The 27,528-nt window shown below is 37.4% G+C and overlaps 1 protein-coding gene across 6 annotated transcripts in view; it reads left to right on the top strand.

Moving 5' to 3' along the window:
* The window catches only part of KDM6A (lysine demethylase 6A), a 209,317-nt gene extending 191,525 nt beyond the window's left edge, over positions 1-17,792 (top strand). For 3 of the 6 annotated variants that reach the window (XM_028113344.2, XM_028113345.2, XM_028113343.2), the window contains exons 27-29: positions 13,119-13,245; positions 15,635-15,805; positions 16,959-17,790. In XM_028113344.2, coding sequence (XP_027969145.1) covers positions 13,119-13,245; positions 15,635-15,805; positions 16,959-16,988 — 328 coding nt within the window. In that variant the 3' untranslated portion in view covers positions 16,989-17,790. Of the gene's footprint in view, positions 1-13,118; positions 13,246-15,634; positions 15,806-16,234; positions 16,279-16,958 lie in introns of all 6 variants that reach the window. The other 3 variants (XM_028113342.2, XM_028113341.2, XM_028113347.2) reach the window with 3 other exon arrangements.
* The last annotated feature ends 9,736 nt before the right edge of the window (positions 17,793-27,528 follow it).

The raw sequence follows: 27,528 nt of genomic DNA, 5'->3' as shown, positions 1-27,528 counted from the left end.
TACCTGTGGTACTGTTGTTCCTCATCCCTACCTTATTTTTTTAACCTAAATGCACTTACATACTCATTTTACTCCCATTTTTACTCTGTGCTACAAAATATTCAGTCATTTAAATCTTTATTTATTGTGTTCCTCATTATATTAAGAATTCTGCTCCCAGCTTGAGTTGTCATGAGATGTGATTAGCAAGCTTCTTTTGTCATCACACTGATTGAAAGTGTTCACTATAAATTCAGACCTCTAAGCCTTGCTTTATAAACTTACCTCTTAAAGCATAGTCATTCAGCTATTACTAAAAATGTACTTTTCACCAGCCAACATTGTTCCTTTTCTTCCATTTGTACTTTCTATAATTTAATGAATGTTTGCTGACTGTATACAAGGCTCTAGGCTAGGCACTGAGAGGGTATATATGTGTCTGTCATCTATCTGTATCTGGTATAGGTCTTATCTTGAAGTAAAAGTGCATATAAATGGATAGATTGAAAGAAATACAACAGATCCCCACTGGATTCTTTCCACCTCCATGGAATCAGAAAAGTCTGTGTGTTCTGGGAAGCAGGTAATTTGTGTGAAGGGTAAAGATGTGGAGGCAGGGAGAGGAGAGAGGACAGAGGAATAACACCTAAAGCCAGTTTAAGACCAAACTCTTGTGCCACCAGGAAGACGCTTCAATTCATCTACAAAGTAATGCATACCATGTCTCCTTCAGTCCAGCACAGTCACATTTGCCTCCAGCGAGGGAATAAATCCCTTTTCTTCACTTGAGCACTAGGTGAAGTCATTGGGCTTCTGTGGAGAGGCCCTCTTGTACTATTACAATCATACTCAGCATGGTAAGGCTGCTGACTCGGTAAGAGGCTCAGAGGAACTCCTGCTGCCTAGAGGACCAGCAGGTGCATACTCACTCCAGGTCATCTTTTCTTCCCCCAGCTCTCCATCTGTCCCCAGCACCTACCTGTTTTGCTCCTCCCTCCTGGGTATTTGCATGATCTTAAACGCATATGTGATACAACTCTGCTATGTATGCGGTGGTGCATTCTAGCTTGAGGACAATGTGTATGATGAGTAGTAGAATAAGATACAGTTGTAAAAGTTCTTAGTGGCAGAGGGGTATGCATTGTGTGCCAAACATAAGTGTATTCTTTTAGAGAGCTTTTGATGGGTTTTTAACTAATACGATCTAATTTGGGTTTCATAAAGTTCTTTCTAGCAGTTAAACAAACAGCATAAGCTTTTGGATGGTAAGAGAACGGAGTGAATCAAAGATAGTTTGGGTTTTCAAGTTTGGGTTCTATGTGGTTTTAGTAATAATGCTAGTTAATAAATTGATTTTGGGGGGCACGCCTGGGTGGCTTAGTTGGTTAAGTGTCCAACTCTTGATTTCGGCTCAGGTCAGGATCTCAGGGTCGTGAGATCAAGCCCCATATTGGGCTCTACACTCAGATCTGCTTAAGATTCTCTCCCTCTCCCTCTGCACCCCTCCCCCCACCGCTCACATGCTCTCTCTCTAAAAATTTATATAAAAATAAAAATAATAAATTGAGTTTGGTACTTAGCTGAGCACTAAGAAAAGTGCTTCCCAGACTGTATCTGAGTTCTACCTCTCAGCATCCCACCGTCACCCAGGTAGTTAGAGCCAGGATTAAATGCCCCTAGCCATCTTGTATGAAAGTTCCTTGAATGTATCTTTGGCACAGGACTTCATTTTGGGGCGGTGGCAGGTTTGAGGAGCCAATAAAATACTTAGATAGAGCTGTTTAGCAGAAGCTGTAGGAAATGCAGAACTCCAGAGAGCCAAGTTAGAGCTGACAGACTAGGGGGTCTTCTGTCTAGCCATTTGTGATTGCCTTGAGAGAAAGAAAAGGGGAGGAGTTGGGGACAGAGCTTAGAGAAATACTTCTATTTAAGAAAAGCAAATAGTGAACCAGATAAAGGTCAGAAGACAGCATGGGGAATGTATTGTTCAGAAACAGAGGGTGTCTTTTTCCACAAGCTCGGCTTTGCTGTAAAATTGTACCCGCATCATTGCTTTGGTCCTCAAACCTAGTATCCTGCCAACAAAGGAAGTGGTATTGGTTTGTCCTGGCTTGTGAGCTATACCAATTCTTAAGTAATGGTTCTCTCTTGCCATTTCTTTCCTTGGCCTGAGTCTTTTTCTTCATATCCTGTCCACTCCACCATCCATAGCAGTTTGGCTTTCTACCTTAAATATGCCCCAGTCAGTTCTCTTGCTGAGGTTTCCAGTGACCAACTAAGCTAAACATACAAAGGCATAAGTGCAGACTTTCTTTAAAACCCCCCATTTGTACTTCAAATCTGACCCCCACTTACCTTGTCAGCCATTTCTCCCACTGCTGCCTTTCCATGTGTACTTGAATTTTCCATTTATTTTTGCTACTCTGTTTTTTATTTTAAGACATCTTTAATATGAATTGCAATTTTTACACTTCCCCCCTTTTCCCTCCTTGTTTGAATTATCTTTTAGTAAGGTATTAATTCAGGATACATTGAACATGCGAATTGTAGGCTATTTTAAAAGAAAAAAAATTATCAGCTCCATGCAAGAAGTGGAATGGAGAAGATATATATACAAAGATAGCCTTCTTCCTTAACTCCTCCCTGAATTACTGTTTTTAGTTCTAAATACTGTGAATCAACAACGTGTAATTTTTGGGTCTTCATAGTTGTGTTAATCAGAAACAGCGCAAGCGAAATGTACATTGTGCCTTCACATTCACTCATTCATCTCCACCCAGTTCTTTTCATGCTTTCATATTTGTTTCATATTTATTGTGAATTGAGTTGGTGCTGTGATATTGTCCTAGGGGAGAGAGGGACTTGATCACTTCTCAGGCCATTTATAATAAATGGGGAAATAGTCAATGCATTAAAATATGGGATCTTTGCTCCTGAAGATACTGGTTTAAAAAATGGGGGAGCACAGAGGAAGGCACTTCTGAGAGGGGAACATTAAGGAAAGGCCTCACAGAATAGTAGTACTGTAGCTCCATAGTCCTTTATCCTACCCTTAGGCCAAATGTGGTTTGGTATTCAGAATTCTTTGGGTTTAGAAAAGAGAATACAGTACATATATGATCTATTTGGTCCTTCTAGTAAGTTCTGTGGCAGTATCCTGGAATCAAACACATTAATTTTCCTGTGGTAAAACATACAGTCACCCCGATGAGCTAAGCGAAAACTATAAAAAGCCTCAGGTCGCGTTTCAACACCAAGTGAGTTTATGCAAAATTTATGAAAAATTTGTGGGAGTATAGTAATAGATTGTGTACCTCTCTTGGCACCGGGTGATTTAATAATGGGAGAATGGTGTTCTCTTCTGTTGCCCCCTACTAATTTCTCGTTATCATTTAGAGAATGAATTACCTGTAGTTATTTCATCAGGTCAACATTATTCTTGTTTTTTTTTCCTTGCACTTCCCGAGTTCAAATTGGGTCTTTTAGAGTCCTGCAATTCCATAAAGTACTTTATCTGAGTAAATCATATAGTAATCTCTTTAAATTTCTACATCCTAGTTGTTTTACTAAAATACACTAATCTTTATACTCCACGTTCTTGCAGATACCTTCTGCATTGGCATGAGTCAAAAGAATATTCATTATCTTATTACTACTTTCATTTTACATTGCAGTGACCTTGACTTGAAAAGTTAACAGCCTAACTCCTTAGAAGAATTTTAGTGAAGGCTCAGTGAATAACTTTCTCTTTTGATTTCCTTTAACTGTCTAAATAAACATAAACTTTTTTCCACATACCCCATATATTATAAGCAAACTTAGTTTCTCCTTCTTTAGACCAAACTTTGAAGTGTTTTTTCAGGTTTAAGCCCTACTTGTTCTTATTAGTTGAAGAGTATAGATTTAAACATGTTGCTAAAAATTTCAGGTAAACTTCACATTGGGAGCAGCCACCAGTGGGAAGCCTTTAGAATTTTAAATCTTTTAGGGGCGCCTGGGTGGCTCAGTTGGTTAGGCGTCCAACTCTTGATTTTGGCTCAGGTCAGGATCTCAGGGTTGTGTGATCGAGCCCCGCATCAGGCTCTCTGCTGGGTGTGGAGCCTGCTTGGGATTCTCTCTCTCTCTCTCTCTCTCTCTTTCTTTCTCTCTCCCTCCCCTGCTCCCTCCCTCCCTCCCCCCTCCCCCCACCCCCCTTGCGCTCACATGCTCTCTCTCTCTCTCTCTCTCAAAAAAAATTTGTTTTTTGAAATCTTTCTAATAATGATCAAATTTGCATGTTAGGTCACATGGCAGCAAGATGAAGCAGTAAATGGAGGGCAGAAGATTTAGAGGAGTAAATGAGAAGGTAGTTGCTGCAGTTCAGACAAGAGGAGGGACAAAGGTTAAAGGGTAAACTAGACTGCACTTGGTGATTGGGTGGTGGAGGTGAGAGAGGAATCTGTACTGCTGGGGCTTTACCTTGGGTAGGCAGGGGGACATATGTGCTTGTTGATGGAGCTGGGGGTAAAGGAAGAAGAGACGAACTGAATTAGGTGTGGGGAGTGATTACCAGCTTGGCAGACTTAAGACATGCAGAACTTGAATTCTTCCTGTGATGTTTTAGTGGGGATCTCTGTTCAGTAGCCAGATGACTGTGTGGCTCTACTGCTGAGAGAAGGAGTCTGGTACACACATTTGTAGCTTTCACCTGGCTGACAGGTAACCCTCCTAAGGTGTTAGCTGTTAAGTTTTCTCAACCATTAGCTATTTTTAAAATAGAACAGTGCCTATACAAAGAAATGAAGTAAGAAAGACTCTATCAAAATGTAAGGCTACTGATCTTTTCCTTTAATAACTCATTGAACTGTGACATTTTTTCCATGTTAATACCTTATTCTCCTTTAAAATACATCAAATTTGCATGTAATGCATTACTGCATGCCCCTCCTCCAAAACTTCTTTATACTTTTTCCTCCAACGTTTTATTTTGTAATTTTAAATATCTACCAAAAGTGAAAGAATAGTACCGTGAATGCCTATATAACCTCATTTGGAGTCCTCAGGTAAGTTTTTGCCACATGTACTTAGCAGTCTCCACATGCGCATACGCACACAGTTTTTTGGCTGAGCCATATGAAAAAATAATTTGCAAACATTATGACACGATCCCAAATGCTTCAACCTGCATCTCTTAAGAATAAGAATATTCTTGGGGTGCCTGGGTGGCTTAGTCATTAAGCATCTGCCTTTGGGTCAGGTCATGATCCCAGGGTCCTGGGATCGAGCCCCGCATCAGGCTCCCTGCTCGGCAAGAAGCCTGCTTCTCCCTCTCCCACTCCCCCTGCTTATGTTCCCTCTCTTGCTGTGTCTCTCTGTCAAATAAATAAATAAAATCTTAAAAAAAAAAAAAGGAATGCTTTATGTTAAATAAAAAAGAATGCTTTATGTTTAAAAAAAAAAGTAAGGTTATTCTTGTGTAACCACAGTACTGTTTAACACATGTAAGAAATGTGAAATTCAATAGTAATTAGCTAATATACAGACTGTATTTGAAATTCCCCAACTTTGCAAAAATGTATTTTTGTAGCTTTTACCTCTCCCTGCCCAACCAGCCCTGTGATGCTGACCTTGAATTCAGTATGTAGTCATTGTGTCTTTAGTCTCTGAAATCTACGAGTCCTTTTGCATGGTTTTTTTTCTTCTTTTTCTTCTTCTCCTTCTTTTTAAAGAGAGCAGAACTTTGTCTTCTGCAGAGCTCCACATTCTGGATTTGTTTTCTCACAATTTTATTTGGGTTGTACATTTTTGACAACTATTGAGCATACTTACTTTAAGTAAATCCCTCTCCCACTCCAGTATAAACTATGTCATAGGTATGTTCATTGGTTGGTCATGAGTGAATGAAGTTTTACTAAATAGGCACTTTAAAACCTAAAATTGAGGGCACCTGGGTGGCTCAGATGGTTAAGCATCTGCCTTCGGCTCAGGTCGTGATCCCAGGGTCCTGGGATCGAGTCCCGCATCAGGCTCCCTGCTGAGCAGGGAGCCTCCTTCTCCCTCTGCCTCTCTTTCTCTCTCTCTCTCTCTCTCATAAATAAATAAAATAAAATCTTTAAAACCTAAAATTGAGGGTGGGGAGATTTTATTGATGCTGATTATCCATCTTCATCAAAGTATGTAGTTTTTACTCTTTGGTTTTAATTTTAAACTAGTTGAGAGCTAAGAGAAACCTTTCTTTGAAAATTCATGATTCCCATTTTCAAATATTTGAGGTATGTTGCCTTGGCCTGCATTTTCTCCCTGTATAGTGCTAAAGCTTTTTTTAACTTCACCTTCATAAGACTTGTATATTCATTATGTTTTAGCATTGAAGTATTCCTTTTAATAGGACCCTTGAAAAGGAAAGAAAAAAAAAGGAATCAAATGCTAGTGTAGCAAGTGAGCTCTTGAGACTGTTGGTACTGATTAGATTTCCCTGTAGATAACAGGCTTTCACAATACATAGATTCCTTTAGATGCAGTTGAATGGTTTAATCTCAACAGTAGATAAGGCCAAGTCCAACAAATACGGTATAAATTGTTGCAATCATGTTGGGCTCTTAGCAAGTTAATGTAATGATAGTATGTTTCTAATACGTTGGAAACTCTGGTTCCTTGCTACTACTTTGTTAGTTCCACTTAAATTGCTGTGATGGTAAGTAGTTCAGTACATTTTCAGATGTCAAAAATAGAATGCCAAAGATCCCATTTTCCTCTGGAAAAGTTCAATATTAGGAAGTCTCAGATTTAGGAGGAGCATATCAGATAGTATGCTGAGGAGTAGAAGGTTAATTTTCAGAATACATTCTCTTAACCTCCCTGTAATCTGCTAAGTAATTATACATTCTAAAAATACTAATACCTTATAAGCCATTACTTGAAAATAAATTTTCTAAAATTTCAGTGGTATCAAGTCCATTGAAAACCACTCCCCACAAACTTAAGTTCTTGTCATATCATTTTGTCATACTTTTGACCACTTACACACTTTTTGTAGATGTTTTTAAATGTACCATTTTACATGCAGAATATTAATGCTTTATAAAGTACTTTCTCTATGCCTTTCGTGTATATGCGATCATTATATGTTCATTATTTGCCTTTATAATTTTCCTGTCTTAGGTTCTGTGCTATTTGATGTCTCGGTGAACTATTACAGGCAGGGCAGCACTGTGTAGTTGTTTGGAGTCCAGTCTGCCTTCACATCTCAGCTGCCCCATTTGTTGGTAGGGGGGACCATGGGTAAATTACCAAACTTATTAGTCTGTTTTCTTTTCTAAAAAATGGGAATAAACACCTTTTGTAAGTATTATGTGGGTCTTAGAGTAAGCACTCAGTAAATGGTAGCTATAGTTATAATTGTTAATACTAATATTAGTTATAGAAACCTCAGTCACCTTCTGTTTTTCAAGTAGAATATTCATGGACCTAGGGCAGTGGTTCTCAACTGTGGTAGTTTTGCCTCCCCCTGACCCCTTCCTCAGGGGACATGGGGCAGTGTCATGATTTGAATGGGACAGGTACTGTGGATATTTGGTGGGTAGAAGCTAGGGATACTGCTAAGCATCCCACAGTGCACAGGACAGCCCCTCACAACAAAGAATTTTCCCGCCCAAAATAACAGTAGTGCTTTGATTGAGAAATCCTGACCTAATGGGATCTAGACTAAACGCCTTTTAAATACGTTCTTTTTGGTGTAATTATTGCACTTTTAGTTGGCACTCATTGCACAATTTTTTTCAAATTTAAAAAACTTCAGTTTAGTAATTATGTAATTATTTAAGAATTTGACATGTTGAATTTAAATACTGATCACTAATTGCCAGGCACTAATCTAAGCATTTTATGTAACACATGTAATTTTCATAATAGCAGTGTTAGTTAGTTGTCCTCTTTTTTTTTGCAGTGAGGAAACTGAGGCACAGAGAATATGAAGTACGTGTGGAGCTGGGATTTGAACCCAGGCAATCTAGCTCTAGAATCTGCTCTTATCTCCCCCCTGAAGCTTGCTTTCTATAGTCTCTTAAAGGCTTTTATCATAAAAATGTGATCATGAAGTTGGTATAGTACTAATGTCTGTTGAAGAATAATGCTACAAATTTTAGACATTGTTCCCAATTTCATCACTTATGAAGTAAGAGGTTTGCACTGGTTCTTACTTCCCTAATCATAAAAATCAGCAGAGACTCTTACTAAAATAGGTATCTAGTGTCTGTTCCTAACAAGTAAATTCAAAGCTCTATGGGAGGAACCCTGGGAATCTCTTTCACAGTGGCCTAGATAAATCCTCTGATCAGGCAAGTCCCTGACATCCTAGACTAGATTAGATCTCTTAAAACTAACAATATTTTTGTTTTCCCTTTTTTTGGTACATACTATAGATTATTACCTTATCTACATAATATAAACTTTATCACAAGCACAGAGGTTTTGAATATACATTAAAGCAAATTGTTCACTATTAACTCCCCTTTCCCTTTGATTCCCATTTTTTTAATGGACAAATGGACTCCAGCTCTTTGGTAATATCCAGTTGGCCTAATAATTGATTGAGAGGGTATAGCCATGAAGACCACTCCATAGTTGGTATGGATCCTAATACTCTTATCCTGAGGCTCGGTCTTCTGAAACACCATTGGGTTAAATATACAGTACTTTGTGAGAATACCGTATAAACAAAATATAAAAATTCTAAAACTACATCCTCGTGGTTAACATTTGCTTTCATGTTTGATTTTTCCATCCAGGAATTTAAAATTCTTAAGACACTCATTTTATCATTGACTGAGACCTTGATTTTCAGCCATGTGGTTGGTTTAAATGAAACTACTGGATGTCTCACTGACATTCAGACACTCACTGTTGTCATAGGGAAATGAAACCCTGGAGTGACAGGTGGCAAGTTTGTTTCAAGGGCTCACATGTTGGCTCACTTTTCCTGCATGGCTCTTTCAGTAAGAGACTGGTCAAGGCAGGGCACCTCTTGGTGTACTTTTAATTTGTACCCCATTTACTTCTTAGTGGCTAAGGTTGTTACCATAAAGACTTGTTGTATCAAGTTAACCCATGTTTCATCTGTCTCCACACTGGTATTTGGGAACTGACTTTGGAAACTTAGTCCTAAGTTGCCCTTGGAATGTCTGAGTAGTCCCCAGTGTTGTCTTCACTTCAATATAACGTACTGTCACTGTGGCTTTATTCCTTTATTCTCCTGCCCCAGAAACCCCATCCCAAGATTAAAATCTTGTAGCAGCAGTTGTTTGTTCCCTGAATAATCCCCATACTAGCTTTGTTCATGGCATTCCCACTGCCTGGAAGGTCCCTTCCTCCCACCTCTCCTCCTTGCTCACATTCTAAATTGACAACTTCTTTATGAAAACTTCTGTGATTTCCCATCTCCCCTCAATGGAAGATGAGCTGCTCCTTCCTTTTGCATTCATGGCATACTTTATCTTTTGCCCAATGTATTGATTTATGATTATATTGTTCATAATCATTTGTCCTTCTATTTATTGTCTTCAGTTTTCTTATTCTGATATTTCAGGTATATTTGCATTTCTATCCCCTATGTAAAGCATTTCACTAAAATTCCATCCCTCTTGAGGTTCCATCTTTGCAGATGGGTTTTTGGGTGGATTAGATTCTATTGTGTAACCTCAAATACAACACACCCTCAATCAGCCTCTTCCTTGTGGTTTTCTTCCAAGCCAGAACTGTCTTTAATACTCCCTGCTTTTTTGTGTAGTCTTTCATCCAGACAGCTAAACACAGGGTCCTGAAACCAGACTGATCCTTAAAAGTCACAGAATTTCCTGCTTTTCTGGCTCCTGAAATCATTTCTGATCCTGCTCCTAAAATGCATTTGTTAAAAACAGCATCTTCTGGGGCACCTGGGTGGCTCAGTTGGTTGGGCGACTGCCTTCGGCTCAGGTCACGATCTCAGGGTCCTGGGATCGAGCCCCGCATCTGGCTCCCTGCTCGGCGGGAAGCCTGCTTTTCCCTCTCCCACTCCCCCTGCTTGTGTTCCCCCCCTCGCTGTCTCTCTCTCTCTCTGTCAAATAAATAAATAAAATATTTAAAAAAAAAAAAAACCAGCATCTTCTATCCTCTATGTATTTTTTTAAAGACTTTATTTGACAGAGGGAGACACAGAGAGGGAACACAGCAGGGGGAGTGGGAGAGGGAGAAGCAGGCTTCCCGCTGAGCAGGGAGCCCGATGCGGGGCTCCATCCCAGGACCCTGGGAACATGACCTGAGTGGAAGGCAGACGTTTAATGACTGAGCCACCCAGGCGCCCCATCCTCTACATTTTTATACTTCTTGCTAGTGATTTATTATTTTTTTCTAACAAGTTACATTTTTAATTGCTATAAGATAAACTTATTAAAATTCAGCAAAACTAAAATGAAGAGGAAATGGCAACAGTGATTTTGTTTGACTCTTAGTTTTTAGCTCTTCGGTACATTCACATGTTGTTGTCACATAAAACCAAAGCCTGAGATTAACCAAAGCAGAACCAGATTAACCAAAGCAGAACCAGATGACTGTTAAAAGTCAAGTCTTGAATAGTATATCTGTGCCTTCCCTAGGCATCCTTTCCTCAAATGTTTTTATTTTCTATTTATTGTTCTCTACTCTTCAGTTGAATCACATCCTCTCTCTAGGACCTGCTTATTGCTGTGGACTCCAAAAGAGCCTCTGTCTCTCTCAGTTCTCCTTCTGTTCCAACTGCGCTACCTTTTGAAAATGGGAAGAAACAGAAACTTTTACTGTTAAGGAAAAAAACAAAGGGCAAGGGGGAAACCATAATTTGGTTATTTGTTGTCAGGTCATATTAGTTGAATTGATGATTTTCTAAGATTCCAGTATCTCACAAAATAAAAGTTCTGGAGCTGTGATTCCAGAAGCAGCATATTCATGGCTTAGTGTTTACTCTTAATATAACCCTAACTCTAACCCTTTATTGTTTGTAGGAAAAAAATATATACTAATTGCCTTTTTCTGGTTAAAACTACCTAACGAGCCATAAGTTGTAAACTACAATCTAACTGCCAAAGTAGTCCATAGCATTGGAGGTAAAAGTTCATTCGCTGAGTAGAGTGGGGTACTGCTCCCCAGAACCAAGGCTCTATGTTCGAAACACAAAACCAAACTCTGCTAATGGAGCTTCAAGAATCTCATCTTCAAAAGAGACGAGGGGGAGCAGGCAGGTAAAAAGAGATAGGAAAAGATACCAGAAAGAAGAGAGTACAGTGTGAGGTAGTGAGGGGAGGCTTAACATTTTGTTTTCACAAACCCCTAGCCCAGCCACTTAAAAATTAGCTTTATGACATCAGACAAATTGAGCTTCCCTGAGCCCTAGTTGGCTCATTGGTAAGATGGAAATAAGAGTGCCTCTCACAGGGCTGTTAAGAGGCCTACATGGCGTAACGTGTCTGAAGCATCTCATACTATGCCTCCTGTTTTCTTATTTTTAATTATTTATGTACTTTACTGTATTATTTTATTATTTTTTCTTTGTTTCTCACACAAGAGCATAGTGGAGTCTGCAAATTTTCCAAAGGTATCTGCAAAGTTTTAGGCATTATTTTCCTGTGAAAGAGACCTTATTTTGAAGCCCTGCTTGGAAAACTTGTTTAGTAAGATCAGTGGCTTCAGAGGTGAATTGTACTTGACGTGGGAAGGGGAAAAGGGAGGAGCAGGTACTGTTCAAGAGCTGGCGGCATAGTCTAGAATTCTATCTTCTCTCTTTTTGCCATGATCTAACTTTTTACTTGCTACCTCCCCTGACACATCTCTCCCCACTCCTCCCCCCACACAGCTGTCCTATGTTTGACTTGCAAACCACAATCTAAAGCATTATTTTGTTTTTAAATAAGTTAAATACAAGAATTGCTGAAGCCAAGTTAAGAGTGAAATTCTTTGACTATGATACTGAAAGGATCTGCCTTACAACTGTAAAATTGCTATTGTTTAAGGTTTGTTACATAAAGTAACAGGTTTACATATATTTTAAGTCATCTTTTTTTCCTTGGCTTAATGTACATGGGTTCTGATACAATACTTTAACCTTGTAACTTAGGAAATAGCAAGGAAATACAAATTCAGAGAAATTAAATATGCTGTTATGCTCTCAATTTTACTTCTTAAGTAATTGAATGTTTATCGAGCACCTATACTATATGCCAGGCACTGTCCTAGGCAATGAATAAAACAGACAAAAACTTTGCTCTAAAATAGCAGTCAGTTGCTAAACCCATTTACTTTTCTTTAGGGTATTTTCATTGTCTGCAAAAATTTTAGAGCTGCAAAGTGCCTTAGAGACCATCTAGTCCAACTTCTCTTTGAAATGGAGAACCTGAGCCACTAATTCACAGGAGAGTAAGAGACTAGCAGACGAGTCCAAATAATGACAGCAAACTGTAGGAAAATCAGCACAAATTGTGAGAATTCAATATACTGTTAGCATCATAAGTATGAATTTAGAAAAGGTATAAGAAGAGTTCACTTGTGTTAATATAAATGAAAGATTCTGTATTATCCTCAAGTTAAAATCAAGTAATGTCTTTTTTTCTTCTTTAGCTCTGTAATGAAACCAATTTTGTGTCATGTAGTAACTAAATCTATAGTTTTCTGTGTACAGACTCAAAAGTTTCAAAATTAGCTGTACAGATGATCCTGTTTATAAGTGTCTAGGTAGTGCTGACAGAAATAATGTGCCTTCCTGTCTTAATAGAATTATAGCAGTTGAGATCTGGAATTTAGACCCCTTATGTCAAGGATGAGGACATTGACTCCCAAAGAGGTTAATTGACTTGCCCAAATAAGAGCCAAAGTTAGCAACTTCTATTTAAGCAAGGAGTTGGGTTTTTTGTATTAAGATCACTATATTTTGATATTCAGATATCAATTAATTTTCAACTGTAAATGATCTAATATTGTCATCATCAGACTTGCTGAGCATTGGCCTTATTTTTTAAGAAAGAGAATATCTGAGAAATTGACAAAAAAAAATTATAAAGTCACAGATACTAGAACCAAGTCTCTGGGAGTATATCTTTTATGATAATGATATACAGTATTCTGTTGCTGGTCACAAATAATTTTTCCCCCCATAATAGGTATTGTCTTCTGAGAACTCTGAAGCAATGTCAGACGTTGAGGGAAGCTCTCATTGCTGCAGGAAAAGAGATTATATGGCATGGGCGGACAAAAGAAGAACCGGCACATTACTGTAGCATTTGTGAGGTAAGTAACTATTGTTATCCACGGTTGTTTTATAAAGCCTCTTACCTCTCTACTTTTGGTTTCTCTTTGGTTACTTTATTTAAAATTTATAAATATATAAAATTTATAAAGAATATTTATACTCTCATGCCCTGCATCTTACTGAAATTGACATTGTATTCAGTCTTGTTATTTTCTTGTTACTTAGCTGTTACATTAAAATTTAATGACATTCTATTTCTCTAACAATGAATTAACTCTACAAGTAATTATGACAAGAGTCATTTGTCTGGTAGATGTTTAACAAATGATTATCAAGAAGTTTAGTCTTGAGATTTTAAACTGGGAATAATCCAGATGTAAACAGATGACAGTGCAGCAGATCAGTGCTCACCCCTCTGTGGCGCAGTTCATAATACATTGGTCAATCTTCTGTGGCGAAGGCATTCAAGAGAAGCAGAAACAAATATTAATGTAGTACCTGTTCTGAAAGAGCTTATATTCTACTCGGAGAAGACAGATTATAAACAACTAATTGTAATGTACATGAGACTGTGGTGAATGCCAAGTTGGATCTTACTGTTAGGATAACACTGAGGGGGGAAATGACCTAATTTTCCCTTCTAGTGTTTGCATAAGAATTCACAAAAATATTAACATTTGAGTCCATCCTTGAAGTGACTAAAAAAATGATGAGAATTGGAAGTGGAGTGAATGTTACTATGAGCTGTAGGCACAACATGGGAAATGAAATGACTTTTCAGAAAAGGGTAAGTAGTCCAGTGTGCTGGAACACAGAATATGCAAATTCTACTTACAAGTCTAGGGGGTAGGAAGCTTTGCAGAGCATCTGGAATGATTTTAAGGAAACTGATACTTATTCTGAGGTCATTGAAGCCATCAAAAAATGTTGAGCAGGCAGCCACTTTGGATATGTGTTTGAAGGAGAAGTGTGGTTGGAAAGAATGGAGATAGGAGCTGTTGCAGTGGTTGTTTTAAGAAAGAGTTGTTATCTTAAGACCTACATGAGATTGCAGTGGGAATAGTAAAGAAGGAGAGGAATTCAAAATATTTAGAAGGTAAAATCCACAGGAGAGCACATTACATGGCAGAAGTGAGGGACAGGTCGAAGAATGCTCATAAATTTTCCAGCTCAGATCACCAGGTTCATGTTGTTGCCCATTGATAGTAATGGTAAAATGGTGAATGCTGGGATTTTAGTTAAAACGCTGTTCAAAGAAGACAGGAGGTCATGAGAGTTTTCTGTCATTGAATAAATTCAAGGATATGCCAAAGCCAGGGATATTAATGATCCATTCCAAACCTTGAAATTCTGTATTCTGACGTTGACTTTTATTTGAAATGATTGAATCCATCGGCTTTTATTTATTTATTATTTGTTTATTTATTTATTTATTTGACAGCGCGAGTGACAGAGGGAACACAAGCAGGGGGAGTGGGAAAGGGAGAAGCAGGCTTCCCACTGGCCAGAGAGCCCAATGCAGGGCTCGATCCCAGAACCCTGGGATCATGACCTGAGCTGAAGGCAGCCGTTTTAACGACTGAGCCACCCAGGCACCCCAGTCCATCGGCTGTTTTAATGTTGTGCAACCTGGCCAAAGTTAAATCTTTGGGAGATCAGATAGATTCTGTTTAGGTTTGTTATACCTCAAAAAAAAAGAGAAATGAATGTATCAGCTTTTCAGAATTTCAGAATGACTTCTATCCCTCAGTGTTGTTTCTTATCCCACCTGAACCCTAGCAGCTCATCAGTCTTTCTGTAAAAGGTAGAGGTATTATTTCTAAAATCATGCTATAGTCATAAATATACCTTTTGTCTATACTTCTATTCCTTAACATGAGGCTTATAGCTAAACACTCACTGTCACTTATCTGTCAGTTTCCTCATCTGTAAAATAATCAGATTATATTTATTCAACAACTGTGTTTTGAGGTTTGTCTTATTAGCACTGTGCTATGCGCTGGAGGTGCAAAAGTGAGTAAAACACAGTCTTCATTGTTGAGGAGCTCAGTCTCTGGGAGAAGACAAGCATCCATACACAGTGCTCTCTGATGAGTACTGTCTTCTAATTGTTTTGGATTGAAAACAAAAATAGGCTGACCTTGATCAACTTTTAAATTAGGCTTTTGCCAGTGGTTGTAAAGGGTGTGTCATTCCTTTAAGTCCCTCCCCTAAGGATGCCTTACCACCCACGTCTTTGGGTTTGGTGCAAAATAAACCTGCTCTGTTGAACATTCTCAGACATGGCCATGTTTGTCTTAGTAGCTACTCTTAACCAGAGATCACTGTCCACAATTCCATGTAAAGTAGAATTCTATGATTATACTAAAAACAGTACAATAAATAAATACTCTCTCTATTGAACTCCTTTTCTCTTGCATAAAATAGGTGGAGGTTTTTGATCTGCTTTTTGTCACAAATGAGAGCAATTCTCGAAAGACCTACATAGTGCATTGCCAAGATTGTGCACGAAAAACAAGCGGAAACCTGGAAAATTTTGTGGTGCTAGAACAGTATAAAATGGAGGATCTGATGCAAGTCTATGACCAATTTACATTAGTAAGTGAAATCAACATGTGAGTACATACTTAGCTGGATAGGGAAGCAGCAGTGTTTGTTTTGCCACCTGATGAGTAGGAGGTAATGAAATATTTAAATTTTCCTTTGCTTGTTAGATATCGCATGAGGAAATATTCGTATCATTTCCCCCTCCTTCACTTCCAAGTATTTATTCCTATAAAATTGGTGTGTTTCATTTTCACTTTTCTTCCTGGGTGAGTCCAAGCCTAAATAATGTCACCGTAATTACATTTTAAAATCTTCCTGTGCTTTTAGAACACTATCATATCCTCTGTGCCATTTGATTTCAGTTGATAAAATGTGTACGTAGGTTATTAGCGTCCACAAGATGAATCAGTAAGTGTGGTCTTTAAATAGACTTCTGCTTTTAGAGCTAATTATATGTATTTAAAATTTTGTCCTTGCCAGAAGTATTAACCTCATGGGAATATCTGATGGAGCTTAACTTCCTGGTACGTTATATAACCTTATGAAATTCAAGTATACTTATAAATTATTACACAGTTTTTAATTTTAAACAGCAGAGGCTTAGGGGGAAGCATTTTACTCTAGCATATCAGTAGTTTCATGAATAGACACACAGATATGATTTATGAATTGTTGATTTCCTCCAGTACTTTTCTCTGCATATGTGACCAAAACCCGAATTATTGAAATTTAGCTCCCAGTTTCACTTAAATGGTCTTTAAGGTTGCTTAAAGAAGAAGAAAATTATCCGGAATATGTTAAAGAAAATATATTATCTTGTTGAGATAGCTTCTGAAGCCAGTCACTAATGAAATTATAATTGATTTGTGAAATCATTTTCTGCAAGCCGTTTTTTTTTTTTTTTTTAAAGCAATCTAAAAAATGGTCAACCTAATAACATCCTAAGGGCTTTTGACTAATTGGTGAAGTACAGAAAAATGTAGGCACACTGAGTAGAATAATGGTCTCAGACCCTTAGGAAAATTGGCCATGCAGGAGACAGTAGTAAGGAAGGTTCTACGTTGACATTGTGTAGCAGACTTTGAAACTTTCTTTTGAGAATTGTTCCTTCCCCTACATTCATAAGCAGACTATGTTTGTAGACTTGAGCTAGGGACTGCTATTAACCGTTGGTATACCAAAGTAACACACCTTTTATTTTCAGGCTCCTCCATTACCATCCTCCTCATCTTGATATTGTTCCATGGACAGTAAATGCGACCTTTTCTGCTATTCAGGAAGTAACTCAATTCTGCACCACCGGTTTTTGTAGCTGTCTCTTAAGGCTGCTGGCTGAAAACTGTGTCTATGCAACCTTCCAAGTGTGGAGTGTCAACCAACTGGACAGGGGAGAGCACTGCTCCTACTCCAGGACTCTCACAGAGCTGATCAGCTGTACTTCAGAAACAAAATAATAAATTCCATGTTTTGTATATATCTGACAAAACTGGCAACATCATACAGACTACTGACTTGAAAACAACCTCTTTTATATTTCTCTATTTCTGGGCTGATGAATTGGTTTTCATCTATCTTTTCCCCCTTCAGAATTTTCCTTGAAAAAAAAAAAAATACTAGCCTAGCTGGTCATTTCTTTGTAAGGTAGTTAGCAATTTTAAGTCTTTCTTTGGTCAACTTTTTTTTAATGTGAAAAGTTAGGTAAGGAACTTTTTTACTGCTTTTATGTTTTTCTGTCTTGTTTTGAAACCATGACGGTTATTACACTTTTGGTTCCTAAATAAAATGTTTAAAAAATTAACAGCCAAGTCACAAAGATAATGGATTGCACATAGACTAAGGAATAAACTTCAGATTTGTGATTTTTGTTTCTAATCTTGATGTAAATTTACACTATTTATAAATACATATTTATTGCTTGAAAATATTTGTGAATGGAATGCTGTTATTTTTTCCAGATTTACCTGCCATTGAAATTTTAAGGAGTTCTGTAATTTCAAACACTACTCCTATTACATTTTCTATGTGTAAATAAAACTGCTTAGCATTGTACAGAAACTTTTATTAAAATTGTTTAATGTTTAAAGAGTTTTCTATTGTTTGAGTTTTAAAAAGACTTTATGTACAGTGCCCAGTTTTTGTTCATTTTTCAAATCTGATTATATATATTTTATATATACTTATGTATGTATATATAATATATATAGAAATCTGGCTATATATGTATAAAGATTTAGAACTTAAATTTTTCTCGTTTTAAGTTTCACATCTATGGTAGATTTTTGAGGTGTCTACTGTAAAGTATTGCTTACAAAAGTATGATTATTTTTAAAGAAATATATATGGTATGTATCTTCAAGACCTAAAATGTCAGACTGGTTTATTGTTAAGTTGCAATTAACTGCAATGACAGACCAATAAACAATTGCTGCCAAACATAGTATAATAGTAGAAAACAAATAGTGATTGAACTTAAGATTTTAAAGGGAATGTTACATGGGCTTGATAAATCTTGTACATCACTAAGTAGAATTTTATATGGAAAAATTCAGATGAAGGGCTCTATTTTAGAATGCAAATAAATTAAGAGACTTTATTTTTTAATGTTAGGCAATTTTGAAATTTCATGCTTTCCTGCTTGCATGATGTGATTGGGGTGGGGGGGAGAGTCTACAAATCCGTGTCACTGGTAAAAATATAGCAAGCTATATTAGCATTAACAAGTCACTTCTAATTAACAGTAGCATTTCGTTTTATAACAATGGTACCTTGCACTTGGCACATACTCTCTCTTTATCATACTGTTCTTTATAAGATTTTCCAGGAAGCTTTAGTGAAGAAGCATAGAGAATGCTAGAAATGGAGTTATATTTATGACTAAAGAGAATTTATAATCCCATCTGGGGAAATGCCGTGCTGATTGCATTAATCAAGTATTCTTGTTCAGATAGTTTTGGAGTATGTTGTCCTCCTAGAAACAGTTTGAAGGCTTGAAAGCATGGAGATATTTTATTTAATTAGTTAATTTGGTAAATATTGAATATCATCAATAGCAGCAATCATCTCTCATAACTTCAGAAGGAAATACTTACAAATCTATTTTAGTTAGGAAGCAAGAGTGCTTGTCTAAGTGCTTAGGATGTGTAACCACTAGTATTTTTGAAATAACTAAAGACAGACATTTTTGCAAATAAAAATTGCAAGCCAACTATCCAGAAGCAAAGATTATAAGAATGCTAAAGCTATGCCTAAATGTAGCTTAACCAGTTCTAGTTTATCTTACTGACAAAGTGTCTTATTTTCTATGGTTTTATCAGATTGTTTATTGCTAAGATTAATATAGATTGTCTGACATTTAAGAGTAATTTAGTGCTGTTTCACCAATACATACTTGGAAGTTTTATGTCAAGAATAATACTTGCTCAGCTTAATCTTTGAATGGGTAGAGAATAGGAGATAGAAATTAAACACATCAACATTACTCCGAAGTATAACTAGATAAAGTTGTACAAACTACTTTCTTTTCATCAATTTGATATCCCTTATAATTTACATTTTTCAGGTTTCAGAAGAAATAGAATTTTTTTTTCTTTTTACTGCTCTATGTATAGGTAAATCCCACTAAACCACACTTTATCTGGATGCCTTAATAACACACATTGTTTAAAGAAAAGCTAATTACAAAATGTATAAAACAGATGTTGCTCCAGATAGGGGGAACTGAATCATATTCTCTCTTTGTCACCAGTTGAATAGGAAATCATATACCATCAGTAGAGCAATTCAACTTGCTTTTTAACCTATGTTAAATCAGTAAAAAAAAGTGGCTTTTTCATTTTGAAATAAAACCTAAGTCAGTTTCTAAAAGTAGTAAACTGACACAGCCTTCACAATTTCAACGGAAATTTAAGATCACATAATACTATGAATTTAACTGAAACGAAGTGTCTTCTCCGAACCTAGTCATTAAATCTTTAAATTATTCTCACGTGTATTTTCATTTAGTCAGTATATTTATTTAGCATCTCCTTAAATCTAAGATGTGATCCCTGTCCTCTCTCCTCTCCACACACATCTAATATGGGAGATTGATGTAATACATAGGCGAAACCTAGAAGAGTTAAGAAGGGTAATATTGGGGCGGCCTGCATTTCAGTGAGGTTTACATTGCACCTTCCCGAGCCAAGAGGATTTGGGAACTTTGGCCAAGGGGTTGGAGGAATGCTAAACGAAAGGGTATGAAAGCTCCGAGATGTGGGAAAGCTGCCTCTGCCATGAGCGGTGTTTACACTTTACCCTGTAGTTAATATGGAATTGTCCATGGGATTTAAACGAAAGAACAGCACTAAATTTGCAGTAGTCTTCCTGCCTACTTTAACACATTCCATCAGATAAGTTCCACAGGATCCATTAGATGTCTTCAAGTGAATGGGGTGCTTCTAACCAGAGTAGGAAATACGGAAGTGTGGTTCTGGAGGCAGAAACTAATGAACTGCTTGTGGGGCATCTAAGTAGTTGAAATTGAGAGGCCTGGTCTGGAACCATGTATCTGATGTTCACTGAGGTGGTGCTTAGAACCAGAAGAGATGATACGATCCAGGAACTGTGGTGAGGAGAGGTAGACCAAATACCCACTAAGGAATGTCACATATGAGAGAAGTGGAAATTGTAAAGGAGAAGAAAGCTAAACCAGCCAGGGTGATGTTGGACAAACCAGAGCTTTTGAAGAACAACCACACCATGCTGCAGAGATGAGGATTACAGGGATTTCTTTGGGTTGGCACAAGATGGTGACATTTACCAGAGCACCTTCAGTGGAGCAACAACCTAACCGCCATGGATGGGAAAAGGTATTGAATTTGAGGGGTGGGGGGTGGGGGGGTTGTCCGGTCTTTCCAGGATCCCTAGGTATGAAATTATGTTGGTCTTTGATGAGTAGCAAACATCACCAATTTTAAATGTTTTGTATCACTGTCCTGGAGTGCTTTGCACAGTAATAGTTTTGTATATATATTGTGAAGCAGTCCATGTGGTATTTTGGTTTTGAAAGGAAGATGTACTTTTTTAGTTGAGCAGGGAAATGATGGTATTTTTTTAGTGTGGCCTACAGATACCATTTACTGACAACCTGTGCAAAGCACAGTGCTAAGTACCTAATACACATTCTTTTTAGTCCTCACAGTGACCCTCTGAGTTGGGTACTGTTGTGTCCCCATCTTACAAATAAGTAAACTGAGGCAAAGAGATCATATAACTTCCCCCAAGTTTGTGGTCATTAAGTGTTCGAGCCAAGATTTCAACTGTGGTGATGGGAGATCCGACTCCAGGGAAGCGCTAGTCTACTTCCCACTGCAGAAAAGTAGGAATTGCGGAGTGCTTACTCTGTAGTCATGCTTGAAAGAAACTTTTCATTTTGAATATTTCTTTAACAAGAGAAAGATGTCTTTAAATTTGATAACCTATAATTAGGCCAACCATATCTTTTATAGTCCAAGCCAGAACACTTTTGAGATCAAAACGGGGCACAATTAGTACTTACTGGGAAAGGGCAGCAGCCATAAAATGGGGGCTCTTCTAGGCAAGCTGGGATGTATGGCATAGTGTTTTTAAGTTGGTTTCAGAAGAAGCATTTGGGAGTAGTATTGACCTCCTCCCGGCATCATACTCCTAGATTTTTGCACTCTTAGAATGGAAAGCACCCTAATGTGCTGCATTAGGGTCCATAGTGGTTGGAAAAGAGGGTGAGTGATCAGGGAGAAGATAAAGCAATGGGTTTTAGGAAGTGGAAATGATAGAGGAAAGAGTCCTGTTAAGTCTGAGTGATGGCTACTGAGTTGTTCCAGTCCTAAAGTCAAATCATGGCACTTCAAGAAACTGTGACAAAGTGTGTAAATAGAATATTTTCGATACAATGATTAATAGGCATTTTTTTCTAAATTCGGTCTACCATTTACCAGTCTAGTTTAAGATGAGAATCTGATTTAACATATTCAAAATATGATTTCTAAGTGTGCCAACCTGAAAAAAATGTAGAGTCAGTCCGTTTTGTCAGGATTTTAAAGCCATTCAGTGCCAGGTAGTTTACTCCCAAGTGGTTAAACATGTCTTGATTTGAACAACAGAAAGATTCCTGATGAACTTAAGGACTGTCTTAAGGTATTTACATTATAACCATGTGTGTGTAAGTATATGATGACCTCAAATAGATTAAGGGTATGATTAACACAAAGTAATAACTCTGAACCACGCCTGCTTCCCCAGATGCTCAGATACAACATCTACTAAGTGTAACGGGAGAAAGGAGGAGAGAGCAAACGCACTGATTTTGTAGGCTTAAATACTTGATTGTAGCCAAGCGTTCTTTAGCGCTCCACTTTGTGTAACATAATACATTTGGCAGAGTGAAAGTAGATGAGAATGTTATCTTTAGAAAACTTGATATATGTGATTTAAATGTCATTATCTTCCATTAAATGTACTCGGATGCAAATTTTGAGATGTGTGCACATGGAAAGGATGCTATGTTTAATAAATGGAAGTCGGTACTCAAATCTATGATCAACAGATTTTCTGGGTTAAGGTACTGAAAATAATTGGTGGGGGGAGGTGGGGAAGTTCAAAAATATACGCAATACCGATGCATCAAAAATTTCAGTAAAAAGGAAAAACTAGAAAGTGCCAAAAACTTGAAAATACATCTGTATACAAAACCTGGATCGTTTTTAAATCTTGATCAGCCTACAAATCATCCTGCCGTAAATCCTTCTAAATCATATGGGCTCGCAAGTCCATGAATTAAAATTCCTCTGTAAGACCATCTCTATCTGTTCCTCCAGATAAGGCCAGTCTCCTCAAAACCTTCATGAGTAAAACCCACTGAAGAGCTGCGGATGAACAGTGGGTAATCTGCTAGTTAACACTGAAGTGCGATGCTAGCACTGAAATTTGCATTTTAGGCTTGCTTCAGGCTCCATCTAGCCCCCTCCCTCCCTCCCTTTTGACTTAACTTTGTTTTCAAAACACATTAACATTTACATGGTTAAAAATGCAAAAGTATATTAAAACGTACTTTCAGAGAAGTCTTGTTCCTATCCCTTTAAGCACCTTCAAATTGTCTCCACCCACCCCCTACATGTAACCATTTTTAATTCATTAGCTCATATCTCCTGTTTCTTTTTCCAAAAGTAAATAAATTGGAATGTAGTCTTATTTCCCTTCTTTAACACACAAAATGTAGCATGATGTGTGCACATTTTGGCACCTTGCTTTTTTTCCACCGAATATATCCTAAAGATCATTATTAATTCATGGTGCTCCATCGTTTTCATGTGTCATCTCTCAATGATGGACATTTTGGGGATGTTTCCAGTCTTTTGCTATTTCAAATAATGTCTCAATGGCCTTATGCACATGTTGTTTTGTATTTGTGGAGGTGTATCTTCAGGGTAAAATCGTAGATTACTGAGTCACAAGGCAAGTGCGTATACAGTTTTTGTCAATATTGCTCTTCCTAGCTATACTGTGTTGCGCTCAGCCTAGAATGTATGAACAAGACTATTTCTCCTACAGCCTTACCAATACACTGTATTGTGGAGCATTTGGAGTTTTGCAAATATAATAGGTGAAAATGGAATCTTAAGGTAGCTTTATTTTTTTTTAAGATTTTATGTATTTATTTGAGATAGAGCAAGAGAGAGAGCACAAGCAGGGAAGAGGGGCAGAGGGAGAGGGAGAAGCCTGCCTGAGCAGGGAGCCCGATGCGGGGCTTGATCCCAGGACCCCAGGATCATAACCAGAGCTGAAGGCAGCTGCTTAACGACTGAGCCACCCAGGCGCCCCCTTAGGTAGGGTAGTTTTAATTTGCAGTTCTTTAATGACTAAGGTTGAGTGATTTTTCATGTATTTAAGGACTATTTGTCCATTTTTTAAACCTGATCTTTTTTGAGATATGGTTACATAGTACAGTAAGCTGAACAGATCTTAAGTGTACAGTTGGATGAGTTTTGGCAAATGTGTCAGTTATACCCCAGTCAAGAATAATGCATTGTCATTTCCCTAGAAAGTTCTCTTGTGTCCTTTTCCATTCTGTTCTCTTCCTCTCTTGCTGCCCCAACCCCAGGCAACCACTTTTTAAATTTCTATCCCCAGAGATTAATTTTACTGTTTTTAAACTTCATAAAAATGGAAGTGTGCAATATGCTTTTTTTGCATTTGACTTCTTTCACTGAGCATAATGTTTTTGAAATTCATCTATGTTGATAACTATCAGTTGTTCTTTCTTTTTTATTGTTGAATAGTATTTTTTTAAAAAAATATTCATTTGACAGAGAGAGACAGTGAGAGAGGGAATACAAGCAGGGGGAGTGGGAGAGGGAGAAGCAGGCTCCCCACCAAGCGGGGAGCCCGATGCAGGGCTCAATCCCAGGACCCTGGGACCATGACCTGAGCCAAAGGCAGATGCTTAACAACTGAGCCACCCAGACGCCCCTGTTGAATAGTATTTTATTATATGACTATAACAATATGTTTTATCCGTTCTCTTGCTGATTGACATTTGGGTTTCTAATTTTTGCTACTAAGAATAAATATGGCTGGATCATAAGGTAGTTCTCTATTTAACTTTATAAGCAATTGGACATTTTTCCAAACTGGTGGTACCAGTTTATACTTCCAGCAGCAATATCTGGGAGCTCTGGTTGCCCTGCATCCTCAGAGATATTTACTGTTGTTAGTTTTCAAAAGCTTAACCATTCTAGTCAGTGTGTGGTATATGATTGTGGTTATAAATTTGCGTTTCTGTGATGACTAATGTTGAATGTCTTTGCATGTGTATACTGACCATTTGTATATCTTCGATTATGAAGTATGCAGATGTTTTGCTCATTTTAAATTGGGTTGTCTTTTTGTTATTGATTTGTAGAGGATTCCTTATATGATCTGCTTATAAGCCATTTGTCAGATATTCATATTACAAGTATTTTTCCCAGCCTGTGATTTGCCTTTTCATTTTCTTAATGGTGTCTTGATGAGTAGACAGTCTTAATTTTGATAAAGTCTAGTTTGTCCATTTTTGTATGGTTAGTGTTTGTTGTGTACTGTCTAGGAAATCTTTGCCTAACCTTGGTCTCAAGAATACTCTCCTGTGTTTTCTCCTAGGGGCCTTATAGTTTTACATTTAGGTCGATAAATCATCTCAACTTATGTTGAGATGTTCTATGAAGTCTTTCAATCAGGTAGTGTAAGTTTTCCAACTTTGTTATTCTTTCTCAAAGTTGATTTGGCTATTCTAGGTTTTTTGTATTCTAGATTAATTTTAGAATTAGCTTGCCAATTTCTACCAGAAAATCCTGCTGGTATTTTGACTGAGATTATATTGAATCTCCAGATCCATTTGTGAAGAATTGACATCTTAACAGTATTGAGTTTTCTGACCCATGAAAAAGGCATATTTTGCCATTGATTCAGATCTGTAATTTTTCTCACCACTTTGTAGTTTTTGGTAAACAGGCTTCATATCCCAAAGAATTTGATATTTTTGATGCTATTGTGAATTGCATGTTTTTTAAATTTTAATTTCTTTTTTGTATGTATGGCTAGTTTATAGAACTAAATCAATTACTGAATACTGACCATGTGTCCTGCAACCTTGCTAAGCTCATTTATTAGTTCTAGTAGCCTTTCTGTAAATTCCTTGGGGTTTTCTACATAAATAATTTATGTTACCTGTGAAGAGTCTTACTGCTTTCTTCCCAATATGGGTGCCTTTTTCTTTTTTTTTTCCTTCCCGTTTTTTGCACTGGCTTGAACCTCTAGTACAATGTTGAATTGAAGTGGTCAGAACAGACATCCTTGCCTGTTCCCAGTTAGGGGGAAGTAGGTATGATGTTAACTGAAGGTTTTTCATAGATGCCCTCTATCAGGTTGAGGATGTCCCCTACTATTGCTAGTTTGCTGAGATTTTTTTATCAGGAATGTATGTTGATTTTTATAAAATGAGTTTTCTGCATTGACTGAGATGATTATATGTTTTTTTCTTTTTTAGTCTGCTAATATGATGAATTACATTGATCAATTTTTAAATGTTAAACTAATTTTATACTTCTGAGATAAAGCCCACTTGCTATCTTTTATTATTTTATGTATCGTTGGATTATATGTTGCTAAAAGTTGGCTGAGAATTCTTGCCTCTGTGTTCATGAGGGATAGTGGTCAATGGTTTTATTTTCCAGTAATACTTTTGTCTGGGTTTATTATCAGAGTAATATTGGCCTCAGAGAATGAGTTGGGAAATATTCTCTCTCTTCAGTTTTTTTGAAGAGTTTGAGTAGAATTGGTATTAATTCTTCCTAAAAATGTTCGATAGAATTCACCAATAAAGCCATCTGGGCCTGGAGTTTTCTTTGTGGAAAAGTTTTTAGCTACAAAATCAATTTCTTTAGTGTATATAGGCTGCCCAGATATCTATTTCTTCTGGAGTGAGCTTTAGTAGTTTGTGTCTTTCAAGTCATTTATCCTTTTAACATTTGTGAAATCTATAGGTCTGTGTCATTCCTGATATTGGTGAATTGTGTCTCTCCCCCAACCCCCATCAGTCTGGCCAGAGGTTTACAAATTTTCTTGATCTTCTCAAATAACTAACCTTTGATTTCATTGATTTTTCCTTACTGTATTTCTGTTTTTTTGTCATTGATTTTCTCTCTCATTATTTTCCTTCCTTCTGCTTATGCTGGGTTTCTTGAGCTGTTTTCATTCTAGTTTCTTTAGGGGGAAGCTGAGGTCATTGATTTGAGACATTCTAGTATAGGCATTTAGTCCTATAAATTTCCATCTAATTAATGCTTTAGCTGTGTGTCAGGGGTCCCCCAAGACCAACCTCAGGCTTGCTGATTCACTACCAAGAGTCACAGGACTCAGAAACTGTTTTATGCATGGTTACAGCTTATTACAATGAAAGATACAGATTAAAATCAGCAAAGGGAAGAGGCACATAGGAGGAAGAATGGGGGAAACTAGGCTCAAGCTTCCGGGTGTCCCCCCCACAACCAGTGGAGTTTCCCAAGACATGCTTGATTTTTCCAGCAACAATGTGTGACATGTGAAGTATTGCCAAACAGGGCAGCTCCAGGATTTTTATTGGGGGCTAGCACCTGCATGACTGACCTCAGCTAGTCAGACTCCAGACCTCTAGAGCAAATGCAGGTGTTAACTACAAATCACATTATCAGCATGAACTATCTGGCCAAACTGGTACAGAATGGCCAAATACCTCAGACATACAAAAATAATCTTAACAGACAGAACATTCCAAGAGCTCAGTATTCAGTTCCTAGGGACTAGCCAAGAGTTTTTCTTGGTAATGTGCAGGATTTGATCAACCCAGGCCTACTGACTTAAACTTTTCCTGTACAAGGTGCCTTCTCTAAACTTGGATAGAATGTATTTTCATCTTCATTTCGAAATACTTTCTGATTTCCCCTTTGATTTCTTCTTTCACACATGGATTTTTTTAAAGTATGCTCTTCCAACTGTTTGGGGCTTTTCAAGATATTTTTCTTGTTGGTTTCTAATTTGATTCCATTGTAATCAGAGACTATATTTTGTATGTCTTGGATCCTTTTAAACTTATTGAGACTGTTTTAGGGTCTGGACTATGGCCCTTGGTAAATAAATTATGTGTACTTAAAAAGAATGTGTATTCTGCTGTTGAATGGAATTTTCTGTGACAGGACAAGTTGGTTGATAGGACATGTTATTCAAGTCTATTTGTATACTGACTT

This window comes from Eumetopias jubatus, unplaced genomic scaffold (genome assembly GCF_037043125.1).
Source record: "Eumetopias jubatus isolate StellerSeaLion01/CBP00866 unplaced genomic scaffold, mEumJub1_p1.0 scaffold_11, whole genome shotgun sequence".
Taxonomy (NCBI): domain Eukaryota; kingdom Metazoa; phylum Chordata; class Mammalia; order Carnivora; family Otariidae; genus Eumetopias; species Eumetopias jubatus.
The sequence above is the reverse complement of the archived record's forward strand: the minus strand, read 5'-3'. Positions and strand labels throughout refer to the sequence as shown.